Below are 24,340 nucleotides of genomic sequence, written 5' to 3'. Positions count from 1 at the left end.
TTACATCTTATACCAGGGTTCGATACACAAGAGTTTTCAAATGCCCTCACAAATAAAACTCTAGTGAGTTTAGGAGTGGAGAGCATGGAGGTCAGGGAATCAGTCCACCTCAACCGATCCATCTGTCAAGAGTCTGTTATTTAGAAACCGATGGACATTAACACTGAAATGAGGAGCTGCTCCATTGTGCATGAAGTATATGTTTCGTTGTACTTGTAAAAGCACATCTTCTAGCAGAACAGGTGGAGTATTCTGTAAGAAAGCACGGATAAAGTTTATGCACTGAGCATACGTGAAAGAATATGAGGCCCTAACAAACAGTCAGCAACAATTTTTGTTGAAGTTGATGATACGCTTCAACAGTTACATGAGGATTCGCCTCATCTGTAAACAGCACAGTTGCACTAAAATGAAGGTTGACACAATCTTGAGGGGGGAAAAAAGGAGAAAACATTCGCAGAAGTGTATCCATGCAGGAATATAAGCTGCTAATAGTGCATGGACATGCTGTAAATGGTATGGATGCAGCAGGTTCTCAGGCAACACTTGCCAGACAGTCATGTGGTCGACATTACTTTTTTGCAATTTCCACAAGAGCATCAATCACCACAGTGCTAGTACCACCAACACTGGCACATAGTAGATCCTCCAACAATAGTCTTTAATTTCTTCAAACCCCTTGTCCCCAAAATTTCTCTGATCATCAATTTTCCTCCCCACATTATCAATTCCTTTCCCAATACTACTACCCCAATCATTAATTGCCATACCATTCTCACTTTTTACTTTCCTTAACATCTTACCCCACTCATCAACTGCCTTACTTAAGTCCTACTCTTCTCCCAATGATGACTGATTTTCTCACTTAATTCTTTCCCTTACTTACTGACATTATCATTCAACTTAGCCATCTGCTCCAACAACAACGTCATTAACTTATACAACCCCATTCTACTTTGATTCTGATCGCTACTCTCCCCTTCACCCCCCATAACAATCCAATACACTATTTTCACAAACATATTTTCACTATAAACACTAATTTAATTAAAACTTTATGTGCTTATGTCAGAGCTACTCTCCTCTGTAACCATACACAAGTACAATCCTCGATTATAGGTTAGAAAATGTTTATGAAAGAAAATTTCCCAATTTTAGGTTAGGAAATTTTCATAAATAATCTGTAATAGAAAGTAGTGAATATCATGCAAATTTGTTAAACTAAGATGTATGAGCATAAATTTCTGTTGGGTAAGAGTATGTGCACATCGCCTAGCTGTGAAGATTGTTCAACAAGGAAAACAGTGACTGTATCAGTATAGACGGCTGAAGTCGGTTAAAAGTGTTGCAACAAATGGTTTAGAAACCCGGGGGTATGGCCGGGAAGTGTTTGCTGAAGGTGGTAATTCATCAATGTGGATGAACGTGCAAGATCGCTAATTGCAGATCGGCAGCTTGGTAACCAATCCAGAAGCTCCTCTACCTCGTTTTCTTTACTGTTACAACTTAACGGTACTGTTTCTTCTTTTCAAAGATAAGGTAATTTTATTCACAATATCTTCATACGAATTAACTTACTTTATCATCTGCTGCCAGACTCCTCAACTTCATCCGCAACTGAAATCTGAGGAAATTATTAGTTCCAAGGGTCTGCATTTCCAGAACTCTGCATAGAGCTATGAGTTGCTGCCTGGAAAGTGAGTCCAAGGTTATTTCATCTTCAAAGAGTTTTGAAAATTTCATTATTTCTTCATTTGAAGCTGGTTCCCCAGATGAACGAACCTGAAATTAAAGTGTATTTGAATTACAAATATGCATCACGAAACTGGCAAGTAATAATGAATATGCCACACACTTCCACTTTGACTAAGGTTAGGTTGAATTGAGAATTCCACCTTCCAACACTTATTTGGTTATTATTGCTAGTCTATGTATGTATATATCATAATCCAGCTTAAAATCTAATTACAATATTAAAAAGTACATGTTTCATTCCTAATATGGAACATCTTCAGCTAAAAAGTGATCATATAAGTGTTTTTATTTGTTTATGCCAAATTTTGTATCATTTTACGGTTTTCGGAGATCCCGAGGTTCCAGAATTCAGTCCCGCAGGAGTTCCCAGTAAATCTACCGACACAAGGTTGACGTATTTGAGCACCTTCAAATACCACTGGACTGAGCCAGGATCGAACCTGCCAAGTTGGGGTCAGAAGGCCAGCGCCTCAACTGTCTGAGCCACTCAGCCTGGCGTAATTAGATTTTAAGCTGGATTATGTTATATACAAAAACTAGCAATAAAAAACAAATAAGTATAGGAAGGTGGGATTCTCCATTCAACCTAACCTTAGTTGAGTTGATGCCAATACGGGACAAAAATGAGATTTATAAGTTCCTCCACTTTAAGATAAAAGCAAAAATAAAGGGCATATTTTTAAAGGACACTACCTTATTAAACAAAAACTTAATTACTGACTGATGTTTACATTTCTTCCATGATGCAACAATTGTTTTCCTCATGACCTAAAACACAAAAGTTGATCAATATTATAAATAGTGCTTGTTTTGCTGCTTCATCTTTGATATAATGCAGTTTCATTACATAAAGCTTTTAATGTAATTTTATTACGAGGTATTTATATTCCAATTTCATCACACAGAAGTTCAAATTAAAGAAATATCAAGTGCCTTCAGTATTTTTCTGCATCATTTTCATTTCTCCAAAGTCAGCGAAGCTGTGACTGCCATTGCTCACCCATATAACATCTGCAGAAAATGTCTATTGGAGAAGTAAATGATATTGTTCTACACTTCACTACCCACTTTTACTACTTTTTGGTGACACCAAGGTACTAGAAACTGAATCCTCTTTATGTGCCAGTAAATCTACCAATACAAGGCTGCTGTATTCACTGGACTGAATATGGTTTGAACCCATTACCTTAGGCTCAGAAAACCAACAGCTTGTAGCTGTTAGCTTGCATCCTGATGCAAATACAATGGTGTTCCAGTTCGCATCCAGTCTACTGTAGTGATGTATGCTGGTAGCAAAGCACGGAACGCGATAACATTTCTCGTGCTGTGGAGAGACCGTATCATTCAAAATGTATATATTTACAATCGAGAGACCACTAATATGTTACTAAAGTCAGTTTATCATTATGTATTTTACTCTTACACTAATGTAATGAATGCATTATACAGCATTACCGGTATAGCTCTAGCAGTTTGTAACTTTTAACATTTTCTTGGACTTTTTCTCTGAGAATATAAGATAATGTTCTTCCTGGTTAACTGTTTTCAGCGAATATAAGATCTTGGAATCTATAAATTACCATATTAATGGTCTACATTGGTCTGTATTGACTACTTACAGTGATAAACTTTACTGCACTGAATAAACAGGAGATAAAGAATCTGCCCTGTCAATACTAATAAAAAAAACAATTTAATATATATTAATTATACATGTTTCGAGAACATATCATTCTCTTCTCCGGCGAAAATATTTTACAATTTCAATGACTTTATTAAAATAAATGAACATCTATTTTTGATTAGTATTGACAAAGCAGATTCTTTATCTCCTGTTTATTCAGTACAGTAAGTTTATCACTGTAAGATCTTGTGCACACTAAAGGTTAAATCACTTCTTGAGGACCTTTCACCGCTGACAGTAATTGAATAATGGTTCTCTCTGTTAGTTTGTCAAATATGTAGGTTTCCACGCAAAGGTAGTCACCATGAATGTCATTAAATTCCTTCTCCAGTATATTTGTAACTTTTAGCGACTCGTCACTGGGACTCATTAAATTTCCTCTTAAGAAACATTAGAGCCGGTCTGGTTGTTTGTTTATTGCTTCTGGCTGCTGAACCGTTGTACCTAAATGGGAATATTTATTGCAAAACTTGTGAGCGATAGAGCCAGCAATGTATTTCAAGCCTTCCTGATTGTTTCTTTTGATATAACTTTGAAAGCTTCGAGCATATTTTCGTGTTCTGGAGTCATATTAAAGTATGTCATGTCCACCTTGATTACAGTCTGATTTTCAGGCTGAACGAAAATATTAGCATTGATTTTCTTCTTCTTCTTCTTCTTCTTCTTCTTCTTCTTCTTCTTCTTCTTCTTCGTAATTCTGTCCATCATCATCATCCATGAGCCACCATTCTTTGTGTAAAGCAATAATCAACTTCATCGTCATCATTATGTAATGATATAGATGTTGATTCCCATAGGTATCATTATATTGGTATCATTATGTAAATCACCACAATCATGTAGTGGCTTAATCAAACACTATTCGTTGTGTCTTCTTTCTTATTCTAAGTAAACACAGCAACGAAATGTTTACTCAGAATCTAACTTATGTTTGAAGTCCAAGGAACTTGGATGACCCTGAAGACCTCCCATTCCTCTTACAAATGAAAATCAATTTTCAACAATGTCCTGATTCAAGCGATATGTTAATATATACTCCAGGCTATATTTCGAGATCAAGTACTGTTACATTTTTCATCAAGGATGCAATGTTAAGGCGAAACTCCTGAGGTAAACAGGTATTTTTACCTAATGCATGGATTCTTCACGAAACTTTGTGGGAATGTCACTTACATAAAAGTAGAGTTATCACGAACATTTATTTCATATACAATTAATAGTTTTTCAAAAAAAAAAAAAACTGTTGAAATTTTTTGAAATTTTTAATTTCATTTTTTTATGAAATTTAATTAACAAGTTAATGAAAATTTGCATTTACGAAGATAATACTTCTTTAAAAAGCACTACGTATCGATTTTTCTGTACTTAATTTACAACTATATATAAAAAATAAGAGTTTTGTCTGTACATTGCTCAGAATTTGAAAAGAATGGTATTTCTGTATCGGTCATGTCCACAGTAACAAGAAAATGCATTTTTTACTTTTCTGTAATTTCTGTCTGTCTGTCTGTCTGTCTGTCTGTCTGTCTGTCTGTCTGTCTGTACACGCATCACGAGAAAACGGCTGAAGAGAATTTTATGAAAATCAGAATGTAAAATCGGGTGATGAACCGCTACAATCTAGGCTATAAATTATTTTAATCATGCTGAGTGAAATGGTAGTTTAGGGGAAGGCCTGAAATTTAATTCTCAAATATTTATGTTATTAGTGGTCGTGTCTTAATGACAATTGCTAGACAAAGATGGAAAATAAGTCGCTACAATATAGGCTATACACGCTGAGAAAAATGGTAGTTTGGGGGAAGGCCTAAAATTTAATTGTCAAATATTTATTTTATTAGTGGTCGTATCTTCACGAAAATTAGTATGCAAAGTCGGGGAATAGGTCGCTATAATCTAGGCTATCAATAATGTTATTCGCACTGAGTGAAATGGTAGTTTAGGGGAAGGCCTGAAATGTAATCTATATATAAAACAAGTGTTTTGCCTGTACATTGCTCAGAATTTGAAAAGAATGGTATTTCTGTGTTGGTTATGTCCACAGTGACAACGAAATGCATTTTTTACTTTTCCGTAATTTCTCTCTGTCTGTCTGTCTGTCTATCTGTCCGTATGATTGTACACGCATCAATAGAAAACGGCTGAAGAGAATTTAATGAAAATCGGTATGTAATGTCGGGTGATAAACGACTACAAGTTCGGCTATAATTATTTTATTCTCGCTGAGTGAAATGGTAGTTTAGGGGAAGGCCTGAAATGTAATTCTCAAATAAGTTATTTATGTTATTAGTGGTCGTATCGATAAATCTATATATATAAAATAAGAGTTTTGTCTGTACATTACTCAGAATTTGAAAAGAATGGTGTTTCTGTGTCGGTTATGTCCACAGTGACAACGAAATGCATTTTTTACTTTTCCGTAATTTCTGTCTGTCTGTCTGTCTGTATGTATGTATGTATGTATGTATGTGTGTACATGCATACATCATGATAAAACAGCTGAAGAGAATTTAATGAAAATCGGTATGTAATGACGGGTGATGAACCACTGCAATCTAGGCTACAAATTATTTTATTCACACTGAGTGAAATGGTAGTTTAGGGGAAGGTCTGAAATGTAATTCTCAAATAAGTTATTTATGTTATTAGTGGTCGTATCCATAAATACTACATAACTAACCCAACTTTAGTTATGTCGTAAGTTAGTAGTAGTTATGTAAGAAGTTATTAAATTTCCGATCACTTATGTCTTATACATTGTTACCGTACCGCATATAATCGGAGATATTCATGAATTTGGATTTTTGTTACTAAGTCCATATCAGCGCCAAGTCACGAGAAAATGGGTAAACAGAAATTAGTGAAAATCGGTATGTAAAGTCTGAGAATAAGGAATAAATAGGATATAAATAGTTTTGTAAGACACCCTAATATCACAGAGTCGAAAGAAAATTAATGTGAAGGCCTGCAATATAGAAAGCTCATAAACTTTATCAACAATAACACTACACTGACCATTGTTTGTTGTGATGTGTTTTTTGTCTTCTCTTTCCTCTCATCCCCGATAGATAGGATTACTGCAGCGTACTGAGATTTTTCTAAATTTGCTTGACGTCGCACCGACACAGGTAGGTCTTATGGCGTCGATGGGATAGGGAATGAATAGTGGTGTGAAGGAAGCGTCCGTGGCTTTAATTAAGGTACAGTCCAGGCATTTGCCTGGTGTGAAAATGGGAAACCACAGAGAACCATCGTCAGGGCTGCCGACAGTGGGGCTCGCACCCACCATCTCCCAAATACCATCTTCAGGGTTGCCGGCAGTGGGGTTCGAATCCACTATCTCCCAGATGCAATCTCACAGCTGCGCACCCCTAACCACACGGCCAACTCGCTTGGTCGTACCGACTGTAACAGCCTGCTTCTTTATTGGTGGGAAGTGGCTGGGGTGTAAGATAACTTTCTTCTTTAGCATGCCATTCCTCTGGTTCATACATTTTTGATATATCTGGTATGTAACACACTGGTTCATCATAGTATTCGAGCTATACAATCCCTACTCTGAGCCACTGATTGGACTGAGTAGTGTGCATATTTAACGGAATAATGACAGAGGAGTGTTCACGGCAGTCTGCGACCTGGTTATTCCAGCTCTGGAACTTTGGACTGTTAGATCGGCACCGTAGTACTCTTCGTTGAAAGTGAGAAAGTGTGCGGTTTTTCTTTTGATCGAGTATTTTATATCATAACATTGCTTTCAATCGCTACATTCGTACTGACGTTTTTTTAATGACCTATGTTGAATTAAGTTAGGAAAACCACCAAGTCAGTCTTTCTGAAAATCCCGTAGCGAAGCATGGGTACATCGGCTAGTAAGGAGATATATCGTACTAAAGATGTGTAATTTTTATGTTCTAAAATTTTAGACTTAAAAATCCCTACTACTTGAAAAAATTCTGCAATGAAAAATTCCACACACACAGGTTTCCTAATATAGCTGTGATACATATACCACACAAATTTTGTTACATTTGGCAGAATATTATGGGAGAAAAATGGGATTTAAATATAGAATTACAATTGGTGGGAAAATTAAAGCAAGGTTCAAGAGACGTTTTCTTCCCGATTCATTACCTAAAAGTCACCAGAACTGTATATTTTTCCTTCCCTTTCTTTCTTAGCAGTTACTGTATGAATACTGGTAACTCTGGAAACTTGTCTCTTCTTCTTCTCCTTCTCTGAAGAACGGAAAATGATTCACCTGCATTTTATTTTTCACAATGCAACTTTTTCTGAGTAGAAGTTATATATGGGGATTGTAGTTTCTGTCGTAATTGTTGGCTAAAGGGCAGGACTTACATGGCTTGAAGTTGATGCGACACTTTCCTGATGAGAACAATCTGATTCCGGTAACATTTCACAACCTTTTATCCCTATTTTGAACTACGTTATTTGTTATTTTAATTTCATTGTGATACAGTTCAATATGGAACATCATGAAATTTTTATCTTTTATCCCTAGTTTCTTCAATGGAGACTCCTGCTTGGTAATAGCTGATCCCCATCTCTTTCCTATCAAAAGTTCAGCAATTCATCGCTTAGCTAAGGCTGATTTATATTTATGCATACTGTTTATTCCCTTGGATACAAGCTATCCATTATTACAGCACACTATCTTTCAATAAAAATAGTATCTTGATACGCAACTACAAGAGGTTACTTGCGTGCGTACTTCACAAAAGTAAACAGACTGGCTACCACCACAGAACTCACAAAAGAGATTAAACATACAAGAACAAATATACTTGTAGTTGTTGGCACTATTGTAGTACCACCAGGAATACTAATACAAGCATACAATGTTGCTCAATGACAGTTGAGTACTGAAATATTAGTCTGTAACAGGCTTTATAAATTCATTCAGAAATCTGGTACAGTAGAAGTCCGCTATAGCGAGTACGGCATATAACGAGAACTCCGTTATAGCGACGACTTTTTTCTGTCCCTTCAAAATTTCTATATTAAACTGTGTATCGTTCTTCGGTTACAGCGAGAACCCTATCACTGGCGCATCCGTTATTACGAGCGATTAAGCGCGCACGATTTTTTCCGTTACCAATATTTATACACCCCAGCGATGATATTGCATGCGATAGATTACCTTCGGCATCGTTTCCTCACTATGTGCACTAGCGATTTATCTCGTCTACATTCGAAGGCAATGTCGGAGTCGATTAGTAATACCCGCCGACAGCTGTTCCGTAAAGAAAATTCGAAATGAAAGAGAACATATTTTCGTAATAAATGCGTAAATAACGTGTCCGATAACGGTTGTTAACTCGTTAAAAATTAAGGCTGACTAAACTACCATTTAATTTTGAGGCTAAATACTGCAATTAAGTAAGAATGGGATAAACCTCGAGATATGGCAGAGTGCTTAATTGATTTCAGAGGTTAGTTTATATTTTGTTGCGTCTGGTTAAATTACGGAAAGGTTATTATGAAAATTTATAGCGAGAATGTTCTTTTATTGTAGGAAGTTGCACTTTGTGACAAGAAAGAAGAAACTCAATCCTTTCACAATTTCAGCCATTTAAAAAAAATAGCCAAAGTGATCAAAATATCTATTTTTATCTCCGGAGTGTCACCTTAAGCAGGATTCTTTTCTGGAAGGATAACAAAGACTTATGCTTTCCAACAGTCATTGCTACCACTTGTTCTGTCACCATGCTTAAAAGAGCAATCTGATTTGTCAAATCTATGCCAAAATCTATGGGCTCCAAATTTGATCCATGTATTTTAAAAAATCGAACCAGTCATTGAACAGCTGTACCCAGAGAACAACTTGTTTCCAGTCAATATGTGACATCAAGCTGTGGCTGCCACAATACTGTATTCTATTGCTTTCAAGACTGTTCTAGACAATAACTGAGCAGCAGGTCGCACCTTTTTGTCTCCGAGATCCAGACACATCTAAACGGTACCTAGTAACCTTGTGAGCAAGTGTTATTTCACTACTTGATGTGTAAAGCAATTTTTAAAAAATTGATCTGTCTATTACTGCACCATTCACATTCAAACCCTGATCAAGTAGAAGATTTTGCACAAGCTTCAGTAAATGCAGCGCATCTGCATAAACAAAATATTTTCAGCGACTTTTCACTAGGATGATGCATAAAACAATGCTTATTGTATCCAATGTTCAGTCCTGAATAAAGTTTCATATTCCCATCACCCACGTCTCGTTATGGCAACAACGTGAAACGATGCTGCACAATTCTACCAGTATACGTGCATGGTCTTACAGTATATTCTAATCTTAATAGTAAAAGAAACCTTCATCCACATAGCTTCACGTTCGTGGAAGTAAGATGGGCACACATTCAACAAATATTTAGATCAGAATCTATAGTAAAATATATGATTAAAACTGGTGAATGATCAATGTTATCGTGATGTTTAAGTAAAATGGGTCAAAATTTACTCGACTTCAAACCAGATTCTCGTTGGTATAAAACTGAGTCTGATGCCTTGTTGATATATTATCTCTTATGGACTACTGTTATGTGGCTGGATTAGGTGAGAACATCCCTTGTTACAAGTTCTTTAATTGTGAACTGTTGATTACAGACTATGTGGTAGTATGGGATGTCTAAAATGAAAGAAGAAAATGTAGTGTTAGAGAACATTTATTGAGAGTTGGAGGCAAGAGAGAATTATTTGCGTGACTTACTCTCTGTTACTTGTGGTTCTGTTGGAGGCGTGCTGTGTACTGCTCCTCGTTCGGTGAGGGCTAATGTAAACTTCAAGTGGAAGAATATTTAGTGCAACTTCATTTCCTACAATAAAAGAACATGCAAGAGAACTTCAAGAATTAAACTCTAGACATGAAATACACCGTTTTTAATCTGTTGTCATATTTTATCATTAGTAGTTAGAACTGTATATAAATCTTAGAATAAGAAATGTTTTAAATTGATGTATTTGCTGTGTTGTTACTTGATGTTCATGAAATCTTCAGCAGATGAAGGTGATCTCTTATGAGATCGAAACTAGTACTGGGCCGATGACCTTAGATGTTTCTTCTTCTTCTTCTTCTTCTTCTTCTTCTTCTTCTTCTTCTTCTTCTTCTTCTTCTTCTTCGTTTTGCCTCATGACTGAGGCGTCATGCCTATCATAATATTCAGCCGATGACCTTAGATGTTTCTTCTTCTTCTTTGTTTTGCCTCATGACTGAGGCGTCGTGCCTATCATAATATCCAGCCATCTAGCCGATGAACCATCCTCCACCATTCTTCCCTATCTAAAGCTTTCAATGTGGTTACTCTGAGAGAACTCTGTAGGGGGCCGTTCACCATGTCAATCCATAGTGTTGGTACTCATCCTTGTTGTCTGGTTCCCTGGACTTTGCCCTCAACAATCAACTTTTGAAGACTACCATCTCGGCACATTATATGTCCAAAGTAGCGTATGATCTACTGGGAGACCTTACACGATAGACAAACTTTTATCTGAAGTTGGATCAGGATTGATGTGTTCATGCGATGAGCTGTCCAAGGAATCCTCAACATTTTCCTCCAGCACCACATTTCAAAACTTTCTATCCATTCATGATTACGTTTGATGATGGCGCACATCTCTGTGCCATACAAGAAGACTGAGAAGACTAGAGATTCAACGAGCTTCTTTTTTGTATTGATGGTGATGTTATTATCTTTCCAGATCTTCTGCAGACGGATCATTGCTACCTTTGCTATTTCAATTTTTTGCTTTATTTCATCTTTGGAACCACCAGAATTGGATAGTAAGGGGAGCCTAGATATACATACTGATGTACAACTTCACAACCAGCAATCTGTTGGATATGTGGACTGTTGTTATTCTTACGATCAATGATCATGACTTTGGTTTTCTGTCGATTTAGGCGTAATCCAATTTCTAGGCTTGCTTCCTCCACTCTCTTGATCAGCTCTGTCAACTCCTCTTCAGATGATGCTATCAAGGTGGTGTCATAAGCAAATCTCAAGTTGTTGATCTTGCATCCCCCATTAGAAAATCCCTTGTCCCAGTCATCTAATGCAGTTCTCATTGCATATTCACCATAGATTGAAAAGTAACAGTGACAGGATACATCCCTGACGGACTCCTGCCCTCATACAAAACTGCTGTGACCGTTCGTTTTGAATCTTCACAGTGGCTGTATTTTCCTTATACAAGGACTTGAGGAGATCAATCAAATGGAGTGGCAAACCCATGTCATCCAAAATTTTCCAAAGATGGTTCCATTTGACAGTATCAAAGGCCTTTTGGCAGTCAATAAAGCACAAGTATGCCGGAACATTGAATTCTCTAGCATTTTCTATGATTTGTCTTAGGCTTAAGATCTGTTCTCGAGTGCCTTTTCCTTTCATGAATCCAGTCTGGACTTCAGGAATTTGATACTCTAGGAATGCCTGGAGTCTCTTATGCAGGATATGAAGCATAACTTTACTGGCATGTGAAATCAAGGCAATTAAGCGATAATTTCCACATATTTTCCTTGAAAAATTTTCAGTTGTTTTTACTGTCTAGTTCATAAAGATTATAGTAGAATAGGCAGATATTTATGTCCAAGGCAGATATTTATGTCCAAGGCAGATATTTACGTCCAACATCACATGCGGTCACACGGTATGTTATTTCCGTTCCAATCGAGGGTAAATGAATGTATACTGGTAGAAATGTATGTAGTTTTTGCCTTGTGTATGTTAATGAGTATAGTACAGAAACCTGTATTGAGATCTTAATTCTCAAAAAATCTGGATACTAGCTACTCCTATATTTGGTTCAGCCATATCTCCTGTTCAATTTGAAAGCTCAGAAGATTCCTCCACTTCACTGACCTTAGATAATTCCAGTAAATTATGCTGTGTGAGTGTTTATGCATTAATGACATACTGAACATTTTGGTAAAATTCGTTGAACCGCTTGTCATTTATGTCTGATTAACTTATAGCATGCTTGGTGCTATACTCCTCCCCCAGCATAGGGTAGCCAGGTAGTGAAAGTCGTCTCATGCTGAGAGGTTAAAAGTCGATGTAGGCCTAATTTTCACGATACAACATTTCCATAAACTTACTACAAACAATACACCAGTGACCAAATTATAATAAAAGATAAAAAATAAGGGATTTTGCCATCATGTTGGGCACTTTTATATCTGATGTGCTTTATTTTATTAGATTAGAGAATTAAAAACTACCTGTGATTGGTCGTTTTTCAGTTTGGCATTATATTTTAGATTTTTCGATGAGTTTGCCTGATCAAAGTTGCTAACATGAAGGAAGTTTCAACAGTGAAACTGAATGTACAGTATTGAGATTTTTAACTCATGTAATCAATGTTTCGAGGTCACACAAGTCTAGCTTGTCTGCCTCTCACCCGGAGGCCCCAGGTTCGATTCCCAGCCACGTCTGGCATTTTTACCTGGACATGAGGGCTGCTTCTAGATACACCAACCTATGTGATTATCGTTAAGTGAGCAGCTACCTAACGGTGAGGTGACGACCCTGGTCTGGAGAGCTAGGGATAACAGCCGAGAGGCTTCGTTATACTGACCATGCATCACCTCGTAATCTGCAGACCTTCGGGCTGAGCAGCGGTCGCTTTGTAGGCCAAGACCCATTAGGGCTGTAGATTTTTTTAGGAAAGATTGTAGATTATAATTATGTATATTTAATTGTTGTGATGCTCAGCCAAATTGGTGATGGTTTTAATTCGTTCCCGGATTTTCGGTTTTCCCATATTGTAAGATTTTTTTTCCCGTGGTCCCCCCAAAAATAGAGAATCGAGGTTCCACTGTATTTGTTATTGTAAGAATTAAGACATCATTGCTCAGTCTCACAGTGTCATCAAGAATAAATTTTCACCAAGTAACAACAATGACTACCAAGGAACACAAAATTAAGTATAATAATAGGGCAGATGAGGTGCTAAAGTAATCCACAATAACAATTGCTGTTATGAGAATAACGCCTTTTTTACACTTAAAGAATGTTGTTCACCCATTGATAATGCCCGATTTTAAAACATTATCTTGAGTTGTACAGGGAATATGTCAACACACTTTTTACCATTAAATTCCTGACAATATTCCGATAATTTTGATGTAATAAACTTATTTTAGCCAAAATTGTTGATAACGCCCTTTTAACAATACACCATCAGTATAATATCGACAGAATGACCATACAAGGTATATTCCTTGGAGCCAGAGGAAAGATTCCCACAAGATTTGTAAACTGGAGGGAGATATATAAATTGTAAAAAAAGCTTCAAGATCAGCTGGTAACAACTACTATGAAATTTTCAGTAGCCATCAACAGAAACCATCTGTACTGACGTTATAGCACCTGAAATTTAACTACATTTAACTACACGCATAAAAAAAAAGTGTTGCATCACCTCGGTTCCAAGATCGCCGGAACACTGACGCAGAATGTTTTCATTGTATCAAAAACACAGTCCCTTTGACCGTTCCTAGATGTCACTAAACTTGCCCAAAGATGTAAACAACCATGCATGAGCAGGGCCTATTAGACGGAGTGCATACGACAGCCAATCAGTTCCAGTCATTCCACCAGGAAGGAGGATACAATGCTCACATTGTCTGTAGTTCTGCCATGCCTAGAAGATCTTTTTTTTTTTTTTTTTTTGCTAGCTGCTTTACGTCGCACCGACACAGATAGGTCTTATGGCGACGATGGGACAGGAAATGGCCAGGAGTGGGAAGGAAGCGGCCGTGGCCTTAATTAAGGTACAGCCCCAGCATTTGCCTGGTGTGCAAATGGGAAACCATGGAAAACCATTTTCAGGGCTGCCGATAGTGTGGTTCGAACCTACTATCTCCCGAATACTGGATACTGGCCGCAATTAAGCGACTGCAGCTATCGAGCTCGGTCCTAGAAGATCAATACCGCAGTTTGATCGTATCCGCATTGTTACATTGTGTCAGGAGGGAATCTCATCAGAAGAAGTTTCCAGACGTCTCCAAGAGAAGCAAAGGGACGTTGTTCAGACACGGAGGAGATACAGAGATACAGGAACTGTTGATGACATGCCTCGCTCAGGCTGCCCAAGAGCCACGACTGCAGTGGATGACCGTTACTTACGGATTTCAGCTTGGAGGAAGCCTGAAAGCAACGCCACCATGCTGGATATTGGGTTTTGTGCAGCCACAGGACGTCATGTTTGGACTCAAACTGTATGCAATAGGTTGCATGATGCACACCTTCACTCCCGACGTCCATGGCGAGGTCCACCTTTGCAACCTAGACACCATGCAGCGGGGTACAGATGAACCCAACAACATGCTGGAAGGACCCGTCAGATTTGGCATCACGTTCTATTCACAGATGGGTGTCGCATATGCCTTCAACAACACAATCTTTGGAGACATGTTTGAAGGCAGTCTGGTCAGGCTGAATGTCTGAGACACACTGTCCAGCAAGTGCAGCCAAAGTGGTGGTTCCCGGATGTTTTGGGATGGCATCATTTGGGGCCAATGTACACAACTGGTGGTCATGGAAGGCGCTGAAACAGCTATACGATACAGAAATAACATCCTCCAACCTATAGTGCAACCATATCGGCAGCATTTCAGAGGCATTCGTCTTCATGGACGACAATTCTCGCCTTCATCATGGACATCTTGTGAATGAACTCCTTCATGATAACGGCATCGCTCAACTAGAGTGACCAGCATGTTCTCCAGACGTGAGCCCTATCGAACATGCCTGGGATACATTGAAAAGGGCTGTTTTTGGATGAGATGACCCACCAACCAATCTGACAGATCTACGTCGAATTGCCACTGAGGAGTGGGACAATCTGGGCCAATAATATGCCATGATGAATACAGGCATGTATCAATCCAAGAGGAGGTACTATTGGGTATTAGACGTACTGGTGTATGCTGCAATCTGGACCACAACTTGTACAACTTGCAATGTGTGGTTTTCGTGAGCAATAAAGAGAGCTGAAATATTTAGGTTCAGGACCTCTTGGCACCAAGGTGATGCAACATTTTTTTTGATGTGTGTAAAAACCTACTGTATAGCTCAAAATTTATTACGAATGTATGTAAATCACTTGTATATTATTCTGTCTCATGGCAACCACATTTTAGTGTCAGATTAAATTATATATACAACTTCCAAGCAAACGGGCTTAGTTCCAACATATGCTACATGGTAAAGGACAAACTAATCATATAAAACTCACCTTCATTGTCTGTTATATTGCTCTTATTTACAGTCATTTTTGAGGACTCTGATATGATGTAGACTTCACGTGTGAGAATGGTCCTTAAACACAATTTCAAAGCAATAATAGCAGACACACTGCAAAATATCTATGTATAGGCTCATACCTTATTAAAAAATTCAGCAAATTCTTTTGCAGACTCAGACCTGCCCCCTGTACCTTGAACTGCCATGTCATCTAAGGTCTGCTGTAGAAATTTGGCCATTTCTAGTTTTACTTTTAATGACTGCTTCAGTTTATCATCCTGAAACAACAGAAAGCCAAAAATATTACTTATATACAGTACGTAATTCACACATTTCAGAATAGATGACTACAATTGCTGTTTTAAAGAGTCAAAACATCAAGGTCATCTGCATCCATTTTAGAATAATTAAAGCCAGTGATGAATAACAGACGACCTCTTAAGCAGTCTTTCTGAAACAATAACAAATGCTGGTTAATCTAAAAACACACTAAAAGTTGTTCCTAATTAAATTAAAGAAACTGCATACTGCACATACAGAATAAAATAATTAAGAAATGAATAAATTCTATACTTTGTGTTGCCAGACTTTTTTTTTTTTTTTGCCAAAAATTAGGGAACCATTATTCAGTATTTGAAACTCCTCACCCATAATACACTTCAACTAATGATGTTTTAGACTGCCAAATTATTCCAAATAAATGAAAATATATAAAAGTAGCAAATGTACATAATATACAGAGATTGATGAGAACACCAAAATGAATAAGAAAAAGACATGGGCAAGACCATGCACGAGTGTAGGGGAATTCCACATGCACCTTGTGTCAGGAATAACACAAAGATGGAGTCAGATCATCTTACAGAAGTCAAGTGCCGATGGCTACCGAACAGGGTAAGACAGCCAAGGATAAATAAGAGCAACCAAGAACTCAAAGACAGACTGAGACTAAGACAAAACTGGAACAAAGAGCAGATACCAACACAGACTGAATAGGAAAACATGAAGACGAACATGGGAAAACAGGCCGAATTATGGGGAAAGAAGCACTGTGGGTGGTAGAACAAGAACAGTTAAGAGACTGGAATAGCAAGTACAACCATAAGAACGGGAGGTCTTTGTAAAAGTGCAGAAAGAAGTGGCTAGAACAATATTATGAACTAGAAGGCAGAGGATGAAGATCAAACTAGACAACATCAAGAACAATTTCAGAAACAGCAACAGCATCAACACAGACTTTATCGGAAAGTTCAAAAATTACTGACAGGATGCAAGGGCAGATACCAAGATACAAGATACAAGATACAAGAAAGGAAACCTGGCTGTGGCTATAGGTGCAAAGGAGAATAGCAGGATACTGGCAGAATACTTCCATGACCTACTGATCTACAAAACACCTGATGGCAAACTGGAACTCTGACAAGAAATAGAAGAGAGACAGCTACAACCTCTAACCAGGGATGAGTGGCACAAGCCACCTGGGACCCGAGGAACAAGACATAGGGGAGACGATGGGATAGTGCAGAAATGATGAAGGGGGAAGGCGACAAGGCAATAGACAACATGATCGAGGTCATTACTCAGATCTGGAGGGCAAAGGAATTAACCAGAAGGGCGGAAGAATATGATCATAGTACTGATACAAAGAGAGAAGAGGGACGCAAACAAGTACAGAGGAATATTGCTACTAGAGGTTGGTTACAAGGTGCTGTTAAGACTCCTGAAAAGAATATAAAACCTAGAAAATGCAGTAAGAGATCACAAGATGGGTTTTAGTAAAGGACAAGGATGCATAGAACAGATCTTCACTCTGAAACAACTGATAAAGCACAGGGTCTTGAAGAACAAGAAGATGTAAGTAACCTTCATGGACTTCAAAAACACATACAACTTCACAGACCAACAAGCACTGGGGAGAATTCTCAAGAACAGAAGACTAGATAGCAACACATAAGAACTAATAGCTGAGATACTAATGGACAAAACTGCAAGATAAGACAGACACTGAACATCACTGCGGATTGGGAAACACAAGAAGGCTCCGTGCAACAAGTATACAAGTTGATAAATCTGGGTGAATATACAAAAGGAAGAAACAGGAGTAGTGAAAATCTTATCTGAAGAATGGAAGAAGAGGAAAAGAAGGGAGAGGGGGAAGAGGTTCTGAGAAGAGAAGATAATCCAAATTACGACAGAGGTACATGTGATCCTACATAGGCCATAACAAAAGAAGGATACAAAGAGAGAAAAATTATGCAGATTTCTTTACCTAAGTTTGATTAATGTTCATATTTTTCCGAAGATGTATGATCACCCAGAACTTTTACGTTGGTTTTCATAACATTAAAGAAATTCTTGCAGTCAAATTTGGACTTTACACATACTTGCAATTCTGATTCCATTAGACAAGTGGAGGATCTGTTCCAACTCTTTCAATAAATTAAATTTTCAAATTTCCACTTTCTCACTTAGTCATCATTCAATTATCGATTAGCATGCATGCAACTGATTATTCACAACTAGTCCAAGAAGTTATGTTGTAGAATCAATTATTCCAACAAAGTAGCCATAATTAATTCACGCCAAATTAAAACTGCTGAAACCAATCCTATGTGGAGGGCTGTATTCCTATCACATGTATCTGTGTTGGTTGGTAGTGTGGTGTGTTGTATGCAGGTGAAAAAAAGTATATTAAGACAAACACAAAGACTCAGCCTTTGAGCTAGAGAAACTGACCCCACATGGTTTTAAGTCCCTGGATGGGCCTGGAGTTGAACTTGGGGCTCCCTAAACTGAGGTCACTACGCTGACCATTCAGATGAGCCATACAACAGAATAGAGCTGAGATGGAAAAAATAAAGTTGTGTAGCTGAAAAATGCAAAAAATGAGTGTGAGTCATGCTGAAGCAATTTACTGAAGATATTTAGCCAGAGCATACGTAGGAGAACCTATTGCACTAACCGAGGGGAACATCTTCTTTATGGATTTTTGGTAATCCATATAATCTTGGCGGTAGTGCATCCCCTGGAGTCATATGTTTAGCCTCCTCTTTTGATGAAGTTTTTTTTACAATTGCTTTACGTCGCACCGACACAGATAGGTCTTATGGCAACGATGGGAAAGGGAAGGAAGCAGCGGTGGCCTTAATTAAGGTACAGCCCCAGCATTTTCTTGGTGTGAAAAGGAAAACTACAGAAAACCATCTTCAGGGCTGCTGACAGTGGGGTTCGAAACCACTATCTCCCAGATGCAAGCTCACAGCCGCGCGCTCCTAACCACCAACTCGCCAGGTCTTTTGAAGGTAGGGATGCCAGACTAGATAAATATGGCATGGTTGAAGCAGACACAAGTCCCAACATCTTGCAGGAGAAGGTGTGACAAGTTGTTCAACAGCTGAAGAGTGGTAAGGACACAGAGGTGGATCGAGTGTATGCTGAAATCCTCCAGCTGGTGGCCAATGATGAAACTGATGTTCTCACAGGCCTCTTCAACGTGGTGTTCAGATCTGCCGTAATTTCAAAGGATTGGCTCAAGTCCACCTTCGTCACTCTACTGAAGAAGACCAACATGACACATGGAAGACAGCCTGTCTGAAGATCGAAATCAAGTGAGGAGTCTATCAGGGTTGTATATTATCTCTCCTGCTTCGGCCCATGAAAACCAAGATTTGGTAGAGGTATGTTGACGATACATTTGTGGGCTAGAGAGAAACCTCACCTATCTCTAACCCACCTATATCAGCAACATCCTTCAATTAAATTCACTATGGAGATGGAGTTGGACAGATGCCTTCCTTTCTTCGATGTTCTATTAAGAAACTGGACAGCTCCTTAGGGCACACTGTCTATCACACATCTACCCACACAAGTATCTCCATGCAGATTCTCACCATCATCCAGCACAAAAACAGGGCATTTTCATGACACTCACCACAAGGCTGAAACAAATTTGTGAGCCATCAAATAACCAGCTACCTCTGTGAATCTGTGGATCCCAAGATAAAGGGTTCAAACCTGGCAGAGGTAGTCGGATTTTTGAAGGGCGGAAAAAAGTCCATTCGACACTCTACGTCATAAGATGACGGCATGCAAAAGATCTCTGGTAACACATTTGGTGTTTACCCGACAAAATTAATTAAAATCCCAGCCACAGATGCCCAAGAGAGTTTCGATTTAGGGCCTACTCGGTTTGCCATCTAGTTGACCTAGAGTAAAACGGAACATCAAAACTGATGAGCAGACAGCCAGATGGCATCAAATTGAAATGTCTGCACACGGTAGCTGAGGCCATATAATAATAATAATAATAATAATAATAATAATAATAATAATAATAATAATAATAATAATAATAATAATATCCGTGGAAGTCAGAGGTGAAAGAAGGTGCGGGCTGGAATGGGTCTAACTACAAGTCCGAAAGATGAATTTAAAATTTAAATAAAGGTTATATTTTCAATAGACAACAAGAGTTAACAAAAGTTTACATAGAATTTGAAAACTTAACAAGTCAATCAGGTACAAGACCAGACAAGCAAGGATTTAGAGACAAATTAATGATCTGGGCTTCAAGCCCCACCTTTTACAATCTCTAAGCTTTCAGCTCACAACCACAAAATACCAAAGGGCAGAAAACCCCTAATTATATGGAGCTCTTGCTCCCGCTTAGTAATGTCAAGCCTCCTAGAGGCACCTTCCAACATACCAGAAAGAGCTGACCTGCTCTCAATTTTACAAGCCTATCAAAGGCCACAACAAACTTTACTCCTAACTGCCCTCAAGGCACACTTACAGTGAAACAGGGGTATCTTGTACCCAACCTACAGGTCCTTCGCATAAAGAAAACAAAAAAACAAAAAAACAACAGGTTAAGTTACTGGCCCAAAGTACAGAGAGGACTGGAGGCATGAACTTGCACTCCTAAATACACATTTTAAAACTTAAGTGGCGCTAGGCCGATCACACAAGGGCTAATCCCAATCTATGGAGGTGACGAGTATACAAGATAAATTTAACACATTAAACCTTTCCCGCCCGCATTTTCACTCCGCTTATCTCTATTATTTAGCAAAAACTGAAACAGACCGTATTGTTTCAGAGAAAGTTAAATACAGTAAAAACTATTGTTCACAATGAATTCAAATTTTCAATAACATTAGAAAATATACCATCACATCCATTTCTCTGTTTATTGAGTCATAATGTGTTTTTCACCCCCCCCCCCATCCTCGTGATACTCGACACAGAGACAGTCTGCATTTGTCACATTCCCATGTTGTCTGAATCCCTCAAAACCAATAATCACGTGATTTTGGAAGTGGAATGATGCCCATGTATATAAGATTTTATTTCATCTGGGCAAGTGTCTTCCCATTCTATCTTACCGCAATGCGACTGTTTGAAGGCTGCATTGTTATATGCGCAATAGGCTATGTCACTGAATAATTTTTCTCCTCCTAACATACATAAAAACAATCTCTTTCCCCTAATACTCTTTCCGAATTATGCGCAGGTTCAACACCATCCATTTAATCATTCAGAGTAACGAAACGTAATATTTGTGTTACCTGAATTGCCGTGGCATCTCCATCAGGTCCGATTTATCGATATTCGTTTTCATTCATATCACTGTTATCAGTAAAATTATATTCGTTGATATATTATTCACTCATTAAAAATTTACCTGCACCCCTACTCAAGGATTCTGTGTCACTTTTTTTCGCCCATATTCAGCTCAGTTTCAATATACGCGATATTCAATCCCGCCATGTTTACAAACGACCCGCGCTCGCGGAAGTTCAAGACCGTTGCCTAGGCAACGTCCAGACAGATTATCTCTCTTCCTTTATTTCCTAAGACTTGTAGATTGCACTGCGTGTTCATAAATGCCTTATAAACACTTCACTGATGAGAAAAATAAAAAACTATCGCACAGATTGCAGACGAATGCAGATAATGCAGCCGGGCGCTTTCGGGCGCTAAGGGCCGGAAAGGGTTAAGAAGGAAGAGAAAAACGGTTATGAAAACATAGTCACCTCATATTAAAAAATGAAGAGGAGCTCGAGAGGGTAAAGCACTCTCTATTCCCACTTTACAGTTAAAGAAATTGTAGGTTTTACATAGAGTTAAAAGGGATTTACATTTTAAAGAGATGGGTTACATATTAAAGGTTTCGAACCCTCCCCGAGAGTTAAACTGCTGAGCTAGCAAAAAAAAAAAAAAAAGATGTTAAAAGGCCATTACCTTGTTGAAGAACTGCTGCCTGAAGAACGAGGCGCTTCCCGCCCCCTGCTACATATTCACACGCAGAGTTAGATGTAATACGAGAGGCCCGGAGACAAGAAAATCAGCAGTTTTATACCCTTGTGGAAAATTCGAGACCTTTCAGGAATGAGTAAACACACCCACTCAATTTTTATTGGTTGACTAAAAGTTACACATGGAAATTCGAAGAAGAAAGCCATGATTGGAGGAAAATTAATTACAGAAATTACTGATTGGCTAAATTCAAAACAGGCGGAAGGAAAGGATTAATATTGCCAACCCACAAACCACAGAACAAAATTTAGTAAAGACAAAACTTATGAATACAACATTTCTCGAAGAAGGTTCATTCCTTTACACCAGAGTTCATTATCATAGTTTGGTAGAGACATCAGTTAGAGAATGTCCACACTTCTTGATCAATGAAAAACAAAAGCAAATCAAAAACACACAGTGACATCTTCTGATAACCAGTAGTTAGTTCAGTTGTTAAAGTTCCAGGTTTCTCCAGTAGAGAAGTTTCAATTGGCGCAAGATTTGAATTTGCGTCGTAGAGGTGTATCGCCCGGTACAATTATTATTATTATTATTATTATTATTATTGTTATTATTATTGTTATTATTATTATCATTACCAGGAGATACTTAAAGTCATGTTCAAGAGTAATGGTTACATCAACGTATAGATTCAAAGAACCCTGCATCCCAGAGGGATGACCAAGCAAAATTCACAGAACGAAGAAGTGAAGGAAACCGCCTACCTTCCTTTCATCCACAGTACCACAGATCGAATTTGCCAAGGTCCTCCGCTAACAATTTCGGTAAAAGCAAAAACAAATAATTGTCCACACCATTACACCCTCGGATGTACAAAATTTCCTGTACTTGCAGCAAGATATATATATTGGCCAAACATGCGGGTCCATTGGTACTCATATCAAGGAACACCAATGAAATATTAGTCAACCGGCCAGACAAGTCAGCAATAGCTGAGCACACCCTATCAACAGGTCATGATGATGTGTTTTAAGATGTTCAAAGCTCTTTCCCACACTAAACACTAAAGATCTAGGATTACGCGGGAAGCTGTGAAAATACGTAAAAATCGAAATAATTTCAAAAAGGACACTGACTATCAATTAATAATACATGGCTGCCAACTATTAACAATTTGCATAGGTAGTTCTCTTCTATATCCTTTCACTATTGTTATTTTGTTTCTGTGTTTTCCAAATTTGTACTCTCCTCATCACCAAATAGTTCACTCTAGGCTATGTGCTATGTGTCATACTTTCATAAGCTGTATACACCTGTCATGTTTTTAGTATTACGAAGGGAATTCAATATATTAATGAACACTTTTTTTTCTAAAAGCAGGTTGGTTTTATTGAGTATTCAAATACACTAGGTTATTCCCCAATCCTTTTGCTACAATACCCTATTTTTCAACATAATCTCCATCGAACTGTAATACAATGCTACAGCCTTACACCATCGTAACGTGAGGGCCTGTATACCTGCATGGTCCCACTCGACTGGTCGATGTCGAACCAACATCATGCTGCATCAATAACTTTCTCATCATCCACGTAGTGCTTCCCGTGGAGTGCAACCTTCATTGGGCCAAACAGATGGAAGTCATCAGGTGCGAAATTCAGGCTGTAGGGTGGATGAGGAAGAATAGTCCAGATCAGACAGGTTTGTTCAACCTTGTGATGATGAAACACACCTCACTCAATGACTCACCGTGCTTTTGTCCACTGCCAGGTCTTTGTAAACATTCTGCAAGCGCCTACGAATATCTGTGATGTCCTGGTTTTCCGCCAAAAGAAATTCAATAACTGTTCTCTATTTGGTATGCCCCTCCGTTACAGATGACATTTTGAAGACTAGTTATAGTGCTGCCACTTATCAGAAATTAATGGAACTCTAGGAGACGAAGCGGGAATATTCAAAGATGTCCCAAACAAAATCCAAATTTTTTAAAACCAAAGTTGGCCGACAAATAAAATGTGTTGCATTATATACTGAATGCCCCTCATACTTCTTTTCATTTCTGTGTCTTCAGCCTTGTTGTAGTACGTCCTTCTTTCCACTCACCCCACCTAACTCAAGCCCATTTTTCTAATTTTTCTGCTATACACTTTTCTTTCCATCTTCAGCTTTATTCTATTCTTCTATTCTGTCAGTATTTTGTTTCATTCATCCCAGATTCATCTGATGATCTTGCTGTTTACTTCGCACGTACAAACGATGGAACAAAAACATCTTAATTGGAGTTAAGATGGTGTCGTCACCTCTACTCGGAAGGGTAGTGCACAGTGATGAAGGAGAGGTACCACTTACTATAGATCAACGACAAAACATTCTT

At 38.2% G+C, this 24,340-nt stretch overlaps 1 protein-coding gene across 1 annotated transcript in view; it reads right to left on the bottom strand.

The window, feature by feature from the left end:
- LOC136858403 (mitochondrial proton/calcium exchanger protein) overlaps positions 1 to 24,340 on the bottom strand; it is a 248,121-nt gene that overhangs the window by 157,571 nt on the left and 66,210 nt on the right. Inside the window, exons 4-5 of the mRNA XM_067137923.2 lie at positions 15,846 to 15,983; positions 1,579 to 1,782 (exon numbers count right to left, since the gene is read on the bottom strand). Coding sequence (XP_066994024.2) covers positions 1,579 to 1,782; positions 15,846 to 15,983 — 342 coding nt within the window. The remainder of the gene's footprint in view (positions 1 to 1,578; positions 1,783 to 15,845; positions 15,984 to 24,340) is intronic.

The sequence above is a fragment of the Anabrus simplex genome, chromosome 1 (assembly GCF_040414725.1).
Source record: "Anabrus simplex isolate iqAnaSimp1 chromosome 1, ASM4041472v1, whole genome shotgun sequence".
Classification (NCBI taxonomy): domain Eukaryota; kingdom Metazoa; phylum Arthropoda; class Insecta; order Orthoptera; family Tettigoniidae; genus Anabrus; species Anabrus simplex.
Note: the sequence above shows the minus strand (reverse complement) of the source record. Positions and strands in the feature narration are given on the sequence as shown.